The sequence below is a fragment of the Phasianus colchicus genome, chromosome 1 (assembly GCF_987193195.1).
Source record: "Phasianus colchicus chromosome 1, bPhaCol1.hap1.1, whole genome shotgun sequence".
Lineage (NCBI taxonomy): Eukaryota > Metazoa > Chordata > Aves > Galliformes > Phasianidae > Phasianus > Phasianus colchicus.
The window spans coordinates 50,015,793-50,028,071 of record NC_143436.1 but is presented as its reverse complement, the minus strand read 5'-3'; the positions used below and the strand labels follow the sequence as shown (position 1 = coordinate 50,028,071).

General features: G+C 41.6%; 1 protein-coding gene across 10 annotated transcripts in view; it reads right to left on the bottom strand.

Moving 5' to 3' along the window:
• TCF20 (transcription factor 20) overlaps positions 1-12,279 on the bottom strand; it is a 115,561-nt gene that overhangs the window by 9,955 nt on the left and 93,327 nt on the right. For all 10 annotated transcript variants that reach the window (XM_031600296.2, XM_031600297.2, XM_090141403.1 and 7 more), the window contains one exon: positions 6,740-6,833. In XM_031600296.2, the coding sequence (XP_031456156.2) occupies positions 6,740-6,833 (94 nt within the window). The remainder of the gene's footprint in view (positions 1-6,739; positions 6,834-12,279) is intronic.

Genomic DNA, 12,279 nt, shown 5'->3' with positions numbered 1-12,279 from the left:
CCACTCCCGAAGTTATAGCAATTAAAATTACTACACATCCCAGTGTCACCTGGGTAACCAAACCTAAGCATCCCCAGCCTCCCTAGTCCTCTGTATTTAAAAGAATCACAACCGCAAAACTGCAAATCCTGCAACCTAACGCCCTTCATCTACTCTGGACTTCCTTGCACAAGTTAGTCAAACACATCCATTCTATCCAAACAGACAATCCCTGCTTTGCAGGGTCATAGGAAAATTGTTGTCTTTCGTCCTACCCACCCCAGTGCCCTGCCAACAACAGGGGGAGAAGGGGTGACTGTTCCTTAGGTACGGTTGCATATGACAGTTTATTTACAATCCCAAATCCTGAAGATCAGTTTACACTTTGACACTATGTCTGGTAGCTGAGTCACTCATGCTGCTCTTGGACCTGCTTCCATGATGTGTGCATGCAAAGCTTCTATGATCTAAGAAACAGTTTAATTAATGATTTAGACCTATTAAAAAAACTGGGGCACCTAAGTAGAGCTTGTTTAGGATTCTACAAAGCAGCTCAGAGAGCATTCCATCGCTGGCAGTGCCATCACCTCCCACACCATGGGCACTGGCTGACACTAGGAGAATTCAGCAAGTTGCCTATGACCTTCCATCTTTTCAACCTATCCAAACAGCCAGCAAGGAAAGCAGCGCGATGGTAAATAAAATGTGCTAATTTAAAACGCTCTTAAGTATGTAGCATAACCAGCGCTACCTGCTGTTTCAATCTGCTGGAAGAGTTTAGCAGACAGCAGGAGACTGCAACTAAAGCTTGAGGGAAAGGCCTCCTAGACACCCAAGCCTTGGCAGAGCATCCCTCCGCTATGCAACGTTTATGTTCCAACATGAATGCCTCTGGCCTGAATCAAAGGGAAACAGCGTGCAGTGGGCAAAGTTAATCGAGAGATTTTAGCAAAGAAGAGTAAAACCTTTAATCCTGCCAAGGATAACGATTTCACATACAGCATTAACAAATAACAGAAAAGAAATAAATTGTTCTCTTGTTGTAAGGGCGGGAATTGTACATTTTGACTATATACTGAATTATCACTGTATAATACAGTAATCATTAAAAATACATTGAGCAGTGATCAAAAAATGTACACAGCACGTTAGAAAAGGATTTTTTTTCTTGGAAATTCGACATCAGTAATGAATGCACTTCTCTATTTGAAAGGAAGATGGCACAAGTATTAGGAAGGAAAGTCAGACACCTTGCACTTCAGGCTTGATCAGAGAATGGAGCTCTGTTTTTTAATAAGTTTGGCATTTTTTCTTGTAAATACTAAGAGCAATCCCAATTAATGAAAACTTTTTTTTGTTTCCTAAGGAACAGCTGTAGAAAACCAACTGCTTCCTATAAAAATCAACAGAACAGCAGTAAACCAGAAAAAACTGCTCAACATTACCAAACTGGCCTGGTTTTCAACTGGCAGTTCCAAGGATTTTATATCACAGATTACAATTCACCACCAAGTCAGCAGACACATAGCTACCAACAGCTTATCATGGCAGAAAGGGAAAAAGAGCAGAGACTCGTCCTTGTTTGTACAGATTTTTCTCCATAAAGCAGTCAGGAAAAAGCCTAAAGCATTTCTAATGGAAGCAATTTTTCTTCTGCAGGCTTCACGCTTTGTCTCACTCTCTGTGTTCTTCTTGTTCCTCATCTTTAATACTTGTGAAGACATGGAATTTCTCTTCTCTGAAAATCCTTTTTATTTTGCTGCTATTCTTTTTTACCTAATTTACAATCACAAAATGTCAGTATGAGCTACTCCCTGCGCTGGATGCTGAGGGTACAAGAGTGCAGCACCATCTGACTGTAGGTGGCGAGGAACAAGCCCAGGGAGCAGATAGCAAATTTCACAAAACAAAGATTCTGTTTCCATGGAGACATCTTCAGGACTAAGTTATCTTGAGACATCACAGGCTCTTTATAAATTTGGACAGACAAAAGCTAAACACAGACAATGTTAACCACAGTCATTTCCATGTAAAAATTATTTAAGTGGCAATACTAATCTTGATTTTTATGCAAATGGCCAGCAGGAGTTCAGCTGTCTTTTGCACAGTTCTCTCGCACAGAAACACACCCTACATTGCCAGAGATTATTTTGTATGAGAGGAGATTAAAAGAACACTGAATTGGGATATACGAAAGCATCCAAATGTACTGTACTAACTGGAAGCTTAGGAAGACACACTGCCCCGCACAGCAGCCACTTAGTGTCAGCTGCCCAAAATGTGGCTCCTCAGCAGGGCTGGCACAAAGAAAGACAAGTAGCTCAAGTGGCTCTCAGGTATTGCACCCTCCAGTCCTTCACTGCAAATGTGCTACCCTTCACATGATAAGGCACAGGAGCTGACAGGGCACTCACTTCTAATCCAAACAACTCAGAGGCAGAGAGACACTTCAGCTCAGTGCAGCTGCCCAGGCATAGGACGCACACACTGAGTCTCAGCTATGGCACGCTCACACTTCCAGGGATGCCAGAGTTACTCTGTCAAGCACTTAGCGTTTATGACTTGACATACCCTAAAAAGCATTTCGGTAAGTGCTTTTGGATTATTTTTTTTTCTAAGATACAGAAGCAGTCATATGTATTCCGAAGGCCTGAGCATGTTGTAAATGTCTGCACAAACTTCTGAGGACTCAGCATCAGCTCCTCCTTAAAGGTGGCTGCATCTTTCATAGTGCGGCGGCTGACTTCAAAGCGAACTACCACAGGGCCCAGGGAACTCGAGAAATACCTACACCTGATTCACTGCAGCAGTACTGCATCACCAATAAAAAGGTTTATAGGCAGACAGCAGGCTGACGAGAGAGAATAGAATGCTGATTTGCTTCTCCAGGAAGCCCACATTTTTTGTTTGACCATAAATGAAAATGAAGTCCTATTCCTTACGGCGTGTTTCTTTTATACTGACTGGAAGAGCATCTTTAGATTAAGACAGCTTGATTATTCCCACAGATAAAAAGAACTGCAAGGAAGGTCTTACTGTCATGTCATTAGGCTGAAATTTTCAATGCCAAGAATGTACTTCAAGCTGGGCTCTTCTGTTTGTTTTGGTTCAACACCTCAGCTAAAGCAGTCTAACCATTTCCTTAAAACTCTTTCTTGGAAAAATTATTCTGCCAACGCTCAACATCCCAGCAAACTTTCTCTGAAAGACTCTAACAATATTCTGGTTTGCTATGGGACCAGAATTTTAGCCAAGGCATTCTCTTGCAACTTACCACAAAATCAGCAAATGTGCAAGGAAGGTAAGGGGATTTTAAACTGCACATTCTCAGAGCGATTTCACAGAATCACAGTTTTTCATCTATCAAGACCCCCAGGTCCTTCTCCACAGGGCTGCTCTCAAGGACCACTCCTTCCAGTCTGCATGGATGCCTGGGATTCCTGTGACCCAAGTGCAAAACTCTGCACTTTGTTGTGTTGAACCTCATCAGGTTCACCCAGGCCCACCTTTCAAGTCTATTGAGGTCCCTCTGAACAGCATCCCTTCCTTCCACTGTGTCAACTGCACCACTCAGCTTGGTGTCGTCAGCAAACTTGCTGAGGGTGCACTCGATTCCGTCATCGATGTCATTGATAAAGATGTTAAAGAGCACCGGTCCCAAGACAGACCCCTGGGGGACGCCGCTTGTTACTGGTCTCCACCTGAACATAGAGTCATTGATGACCACTCTCTGTCTGCGGCCTTTCAACCAAGTTTCTTATCCATCGAGTGATCCACCCATCAAATCCACATCCCTCCAATTTGGAGATAAGGATGTGGTGGGAGACCATGTCAAAGGCCTTGCTCAAGTCCAGGTAAATGACATTGGTCGCCTTTTCCTTGTCCACCGATGCTATCACTCCATCATAAAAGGCCACCAGATTTCTTCTATTTTAGTAGCTAAATCCTTTGCAATTCCAACAAAAGTGCTTCTTCTTGGGCCTTAGATTTAGGCATCAGACCCAAAAGCTGCAAAGTTGTCGGGGATCCCTTTGAAGGCCCAGGAAGTCTTAAGAAAAGATATGGTCATTTCTCCACTGCAAAATGGGAAGCACTGGTCCATAAGGCAGCAGAAGCAATAAGGCTAATGGGATGGGAATGTGGGGCTGGAGATAGAGTGCAAGCTGGCAGGTTGAGGAGAGTTATGCTAGAAGTCAAGAGCAGGGAATTAAGGATGAATGGAATCAGAAGCATGTGATCCCACAGAGTAAGATGTGAGACTTATGCAAAGACTGAGGGAAGTAAACAGGATTGGCTGGGTTGGGAGAGAGTCAGCAGAAGAAAGAGAAGACTACATCAGGAGTGTGTTTCTGCCAGAGGACTGAAGACTAAGAATTAGTGGCATAAGAAGAAACAGAAGAAAAGCAGAATGAAGAGATGGGAAGGATGCGGAGAGAGGAGAGGAAGAGGAAGAGGGAGAAAAGAGGCCCGAGTCCTTGTTCTCAGTAAATCATACTGTTCCTGGACTGAAGACAGAGATTCACAAGTTTCATCATTCCTCTACTACTGTTTAAGTATGCTCATGAAACAGCCAAAGTACTCTATCTCCATGCAGCTCTAATCCACCCAGTGGCTTGCAATTTATTCTTGCCGTATTACTCTAAGTGGGTAAACCAGCTTGGAATGGTGCCCTCTGACAGATGGCCACATGACAAAGCTATGTCTCATGACAGAATTTAGAGTAGAAGAAAATGAAGCAAGCACAGCCTTGGAACTTGAACACAGAAAGCTACTCTAAAAAAGCCTCAAAGGTTCCAATGTCAAAATGAATGTTAGGCAATACCAAATGTAAAGTAGCTGACTTCCACGAATTATACGGTAAACATATTATATTACATTTAGCATGGATTTAATAGTATGGATTTAAGAGTAGGACTATATACTGGTTTTCCATAGAATACTGCCTCTTCAGCGCATGGCACAAAACTGCTCTTGAGAATCAGTCATGATTGTTCAGTAAATGTGTCATCTGGAGAATCCTACCGCATTTTCTGAAGTAGTGTTAATGAGGAAGATATATCTGAAGAAAAAGGACAATATCTTAATTTTGTTATCTGTATTTGGAACACAGAAAATGCTACATCCTGTACACAAAAATTCTTATTAAGCATCCTGAACTATTAGGCACATTCACTATAATTTTACCTTGTGTTTTCATGGCACAGAAAATGAGAAGTCATAAACCAGAAACAAATCACTAAATAAGTGTACAAGTTTGTGAATGTTCACAAAACTCTTCAGAGATGATTACAGAATTTCACAACTCTACTTTCCGAACTGAGATGGAGATTTCACTCAATAAAACACAGAATCACATAGTATGGATAATGTAATGTTCATTAATGGAATATCCCTTCAACCTGTGAGTTGAGGTGGAGCCCTATCTATCAAAAAATAAATCTTTAATTAGGTGCTTACTATCTCCTAGGATACATTCCTAAGTGACCAACATTAAATTTACAAAGACAGCCTTATTTCTGCCCTTTTTTGAGTATGCAATTTCTGCAACCTGAATAATAACACTGCATTTCACATACAATTAAGGCTTCTCTACCTATTCTGCAGTATTAGTCATATTCCACTGCAATACTCTTTGTATTAAATAAATTTCTATTGGAATAAAATGTGATGCTCCAATAGGGTAGGATTTCACAGCAAGAAGTGCAATACAGTCATTCAGAAATGAGCAAATCTACTTCAAGCACTGTAGTATTTGAAAAATAGCACAAAACAGGTGGAGAAAGAAGTGGTCTATTATGGAAATGAGATAACAAATTGGAAGCTTGCATTTATATGCCAGTCAAGAGATGCAAACTTGAATCCTTACCTCCTTGCAATTGGACTAAGTTTTGTACAATGTGAGAAGTGAGTTACAGAATACTGGAAGAGCTGGACGTTATTTATTCCAAACTGTTTTGTTGATTTTTTTTTTATAATCCAAAAATAAAGTTTATCTCCAGGGAAAACTTACTGTTGTACACAAAATACCAACTCAACCCCAAGCTCATTGCTGAAGATAGTTTTAAACTCAAAGAACCTCTTACAAATTGTTGTGACATACCTTACATGCATTCCTCTTACCTTTCCTTGTGTTAGAGGAGACTGCACAATCCAAATCTTTTATTCTGTTTTAATTTCCAGACTTCTATTAACAACATTCTAGTGAAGCTTTTCTCCTGCAACCAACTGTTCTGTCTTCTATACAACCTCTGATCACATCAGGTAAACAATACATTCTGTAAAGGCACATGTATACTCACAGAACTCCAAACTCCTCCTCTAATCATTGAATAAAAGGTGCAAATTCTGCAAACCATTAGCTTGTCCAATGATAAAAACTAGACCTAGTCAACAGATCAGCTTCTAAGGAGGGAGAAAGAAGGCTGTACTGCTACTGGTACTGAAGATACTAGACACTCTGCACTTGAAATCACTATTATACTTATCTTCACAAGTGATACTCTGAAAGAGGGGACATGTCTTTCTGGTTGCTTGCATCCTTTTCTTGTTTTGCCATTCTCACATGGCAGCTAGATTTCAGTTGCTGCAACTGTGTTCTGTAAAAACAGTCTTCTTCTGCACTTTCAGGTAGATACGTATTACTGCAAGTTCCATTTTGTCCCAGTGCATGACCGTTCGATGTTTCTCTGATGTGATTCATCATCATTTCTGTTACTACATTAGTAGTTAGACCTACAGTTAGCGTGTCATTTCTTCTTACCTGCATCGATGGCACATGGGTAATGGTATCGGAAGGAGCAGCCTTTGTTGTAGCAGCCTAAGGTGGCTCCCGGTTCCTGGCAATGGGAACATTTCTGAAAGGGAAACCAAGAAATGGCAATGAAGACTGTAACAGTAATTCCAAATATCTGCATTTTGCTGGGAATCCACCATCTTCCAGCACACATTTCTTGAGTATCACAATGTTATGTCTTTATACACCACAGAAAGAAAGGCCTTTTGAATAAAGGCAACATAAGCTGTCTCAAACGCAAAACTTTTCAGCTGTGCTTAACCAGGCAGGATAGACCAAATGCTCACACCAGTCATTCAGACAGAACTTGGAACACTTCTCTCAAATCCATCTCACTGACCCCTGTTTCAGCACCTGACAATGACATCAGTGTTAAAATTGGAAAAGAGCTTTTTTGAATCTACAGCAGCTTAAAAATGAAAATTAGCATGACAAAGATGATTTAGAGGACACCATTAGTGTAAAAGTAATTTGCTGACATCGGTTTCATCACCACTAGCTGGCCTTGATCTTCCTGAACAAGTTGAACATTTTTTCACAGGTGATGAAGAAAGGTTTACCTGGAGCAGGGGAAGATGCCATCAAGGAAGAATACCTCTGCCACAGAAATGGCACTTCTCCTGAAGAAGTGCTCACAGTGTTAGAAAGATGCTACATATTTATTTTCAAAGCAGAAAGATTCATCTGATGAACATGTTCAAGTTCCATTACCTAAATCGTATCGCCTCAACTGGTCAATGATGTGTTTGATTGTATGTGAACAGACAGATGTGAACGCAACAGGATGAAACCCACTCACCCATTTATTTCCTCTCAAGTGACTTTACGGATGTAGGCCTACAGTGCACCTCATTCAGACAACAACTCCTGAATGGATACAGTGAGTGATTTTCATTAACTAATCTCAGATCCTGATGAAAGCTGGCAAATTAATATTTTGCAAAGAAAAAACACCTAAGTCACATCTAGCTAAGAGGCCACTCCTATTTGAAAAGTAAAATGCAAGAAGACCACTGGCAGAAAAACATTAACTACAACTTCTCAGATGTACCTAAGAAACATAGAAACTCTGGGTTTGCTGATAAATGTGACTAATATAACATGGCTTCATATACCTGGTACAATTCACCTTGAATTCAGGCTACAAAAAGTCGCTTTGGTCAATGATTGCACGTGGATGAGATGACCTAAAATCTCTCCTCCTTTTGGAGAAACTATTGTCAAATTACATGCACTCCATCAACTCTACCAGCATGCAACAGCCATACAGCACATGGAACAGATGTGCTTGAACCAGCAGCATACCTGGCACTGCACAGAAGCACCATTTTTCTGCCAAACGAGGAGGCTCATATGCCAGGATGGCTGCATCAGCAAGACAGCACTTCTTACATCCCTGACTTACACACGTGTGGCAGTGCAGGCCTGCAGGACACACATGGCCAATGATTACAGCCACAGAGAAATCCCTCGCTCCGAACAAACAGAGTTTTGATTGCAGCACTTCACAAAAAACCTAGGAATAGCTGACAGTTGTTGCTCTTCCTGCTATTCTGTGTGATGCAGACAGCGATGACTAGGTTGCATTTAAACGACTGAATGAGGATGAAAGCAAAATTAGCTTCAGCCATAAACCAGGTGGCCCTCTTCAAATCAAAGCAGATGCAACTAGCAGCAAAGCTTGTGAGGCATCACTTCTCCTGACATGTACAACTCTAGTCTCAAATGCTGCCTCCTCTTTTCAGTTATGCCAAAGCTTTTCGAGCCTGATATTCAACATTCCCTTTTTATTGTTTCTACCTTCTAAGCAGTGAACGTGTGTCATGACAAACTACTATTTATAATGTAAGGAAAGTGCCCCTGGGGCCTGAAAGAGACACCCAGGAAGCTTATTTTTGCCTGTCAGAACATGAATGCTGGTTTCCAAACATTAAAAAAAAATAATAAAATCTAACACAATATTTAAATGCATACTGAAACACACGGACCTCTGGCCAAACAGCAATGTAATTTGCTCTCTCATGGGAGTAAAACCAAGTTTCATGTATAAAAAATGGCTCTTCCTGGCTATGAAATCAACCCTATAAGATTATTGTGTACTGGCAGCAGTCCCGGATTCACCTATGCCAAATATTCACAAAGTGCAGCTCGAGGAGCTCTGGATCAGAGTGCTTTACCTGCAAGCTTTATACTCCCTCTCAGATGTGGCAGACTAAAATTAATTATTCTAACAGGACAGAACCCAAATCAACTATTCTTTTTGAACAAGGATAAGAATTTCTAGCGCTGTCCCTCAGAGGCATTCTGTCCTCCCCACTTTATCTCATCTTTGAAGTACTACTGCGCCGTTGCAACAGCAGAGGTCATTCTTCCCTGGAACACTGTGTCCTGCACAGAGCAGTCAACAGGAGCCTATGAACTGCAACAGCAGAGATTAAACTGCAGCTGTGTCAAAGATTTCTTAAAACTAAAAAGGCACATCGTAAGAGCGCACTGTGCGATACAGCTGAAAACAAAAAGACCCCTAGCAACATTTTTGAAACTTTTCCAAATGTTAATTTAGTCTTTGAACTAATTCTTCATTGCATCGAATGTGGTTCATCCTGCTATTCTGAAACTCGCAGTGGGAATACGACCGGCATTCTGACGGATTTTCAATGTGCCCGTGGTGCTCAGCTGAGGATGGGCACAGTATTTTCATATGGGTTGTAGTTGGGACCAGGAAGGCAGGAAAAGTGGGTGGTTAAGTTGGCTGAGGATGAACACCGAGCTTTTTCTTCCCTTGTTTTCAGTCTGCTGGACCAACTAGATTATTGCCAAGGTTACCTGCAGCTACGCCCACAGCAGCGATTCCCCAGCGGACTACAACACCATTGACTGCTCAAGGCAGAGATCATCTGCTGCTGCTGGCTCCCCTGCTGCTGAACAAGTCTCCATTCTGCCAGATGCTTCTGCTTTTCACAAGCCACTGACAGTCTAATGGCCCCGTTTCTCCTACCTCCTGGGACCCCCGACCATCTGCTTCTTCCAGGGGAAGCGGGGGAACCACAACACAGTAGCTACTCTTTTCTTTTGAGTCCTTCCTTCTTGACACACCACACAGCGACTGAACAAAGCAGAAATCCTACGAAGTTATATGGTCTAAAATAACTTAGGAGTCTACCACGGAATCGTTGAAAGAAATGGTAACAATGCCATGTAGTTTCCAAATGTCTCCAAGTTTTCCTAAAACAGACAGAATATAGCAAACGTAAAAAATTCTAGATGGTTTCAGTTCTCGTTTGCAAGACGCTACAGTTGTGCCCTGAAAGATAAAAAGATGCATAGCTCCTGTCAGTGCCTTTTGAGGCTCTGGTGAGAACGATATCCTTATGCATATCATGTTCCAGAAATAGATAGATAATGGGTACACTGCAATTAGAAAACTTTCTAAAACCCAAACAAAACCAGGGAATTTCATACATGAAATAAATAAACTGGGCTCATTGATCTCTTATCATTCTATTTCATCCATGAGCAAATCTAAACCCAAAATCCACCGCCATCCTGCAGCCACTCACCAGCAGAGGGTAGCAGCCTGCTAGTCACCTCCACAGGAATTAGAGCATTCCCTGCCAGGGAAGCAGCACTTGGCCTCTTGGGAAGAGAAATTCCTTTTGCTCAGTAAGCAGCCTGCTTAACCTGCCCTGCCTGACAGAGTAGAAAGCTGGTGCTTGGAGTGTGCTTCCAATGGGAGGTGCCAACGGGCAGCAATCATTGCCAGGCAGCTAATCAACTCCTGGCTTAAATTAAAGAAAAAAAGAAGAAAAAGAAGACCACACAGTGAAGATTGATTCAGAGGTCCTATCTCCACAATTCATCTCTGGCCACAACACACATACATCTCACTTACAATAGGCTGGAAAGACTGAAAAGTGCCATTTAGAAGAGACACTCCATCCCTTGAACTAAATTATCAATAGTATTAAAGCCAGATACAGCCTCTCTACTCCTCCATGCTATTAGCAGCCCATTTCTTCCTCGTTACAGCTCATCATTCTCTGTCTCCCAAAATGAAGTAACACCAACATGAAGCATGAGAAGTATAAGGACAACCACCACAGCTCAGAGGAGAGGTTCTGATTCACTCACAACACTATGACATCCTCCAGCTGCATTCCTTTTGCTTTAAGGTTTTGGGGTTCGCTCAGGTTTGCCGTGCACACTCAATCATTTTTGACTAGAGACTTTATTAGGAGACCTTTCTTGCCCATTGGTTGTTTATTTCAGGTTCCCACCAGTGCCCCACACTCAAGCTTCATTCTAAATTCCTTTCCCCAAAGTACAGTACTGTATTTTCCCCCGCCCTCTGTTTTCTTCCCTTTTCCTTCACTTTGCTCCCCATCCCCTTATTTTAACCATTCCTGAATACCAGCATCAAGAACACATACATGGAATAAAAAGCAAAGCAACCATCTTAAAAAAAAAAAGAAGAAAGAAAGAAACATGGCATTAATTACAAAGGCAAAGTCTTCACTTTCTACACGGTACGAATTTTCTGTACTTTTTCAATTCTACACCCTGTTGTGCTTCCTGGCAAGTGGGGCACGGGGAGATGACTGCATCCAGGAAGCTGCCAAGAAAGCTGCGAGATGTTTGCTGCCACACACAGTGGTGAAAAGTGCTGTATGCTGTAAGGGAAAGGAAGAAGTGATTTGGGGAGACTGCTGTTAAAAGGGTCTGAGATGGAAAAAGATGATGGTGGGCTGACATTGTTAGGAAGCAGAAGAGAAAGCTTCTTCGCTGATGCAGAGATACTGATTAATGACAAATTGCTTTTGTGACTGGGACTTGAGATAACAAGCAGCAGAAAAGGATATGGAATGGTTTGCTCCATTTCCTGTAAAACAACTGAAGTTCTCTAAAAAACATGCACAGAACATCAGAAAAATGAACGCCACAATTAAAAAGAAGAAAAAAAAGTCCTTCAAACTTACACTGTGAAGAGGTATCACTTCTCAATGGGGATCTACTTCTGCAGCAAGCAAGTCAAGCATCAATAAAGAAAAATAATCACGGCAGCAGAACTGGGCAGCTATTGTGAATTCAACAAAGTAAGGACTATTTTAGATTTCGAGATTTCAGCAAACAGATAAATCAACAATCTGGAAGATGCTGTAAAGCTGTGCTGAAAAACTGCATGAAGAAACACAGTGAAGAGTCAGAACTGCAGTGCTGCATGGGCTGCCGAAGCACAAAGGGAAGCTGCAGCTCAAAATGGATGGCACGGAAAAGAATGAAATATTACAGCTAAAAACGTCTTAAAAAGGGAAATCCTATTTGATACACACAAAACCAATTAAACTGATTGCAGTACAGCAGAATCACTTCAAATGAATAATGATCACATCTATTTCCCCCAAATCAAAGAAGAAACAGAAAGTAACAAGAATAGAAATAAATTGTTTGTTATGACAAGGAATGGTTTGCAGCAAAGATTTCTGAGGCCTTATGCAGACACCTGGGCT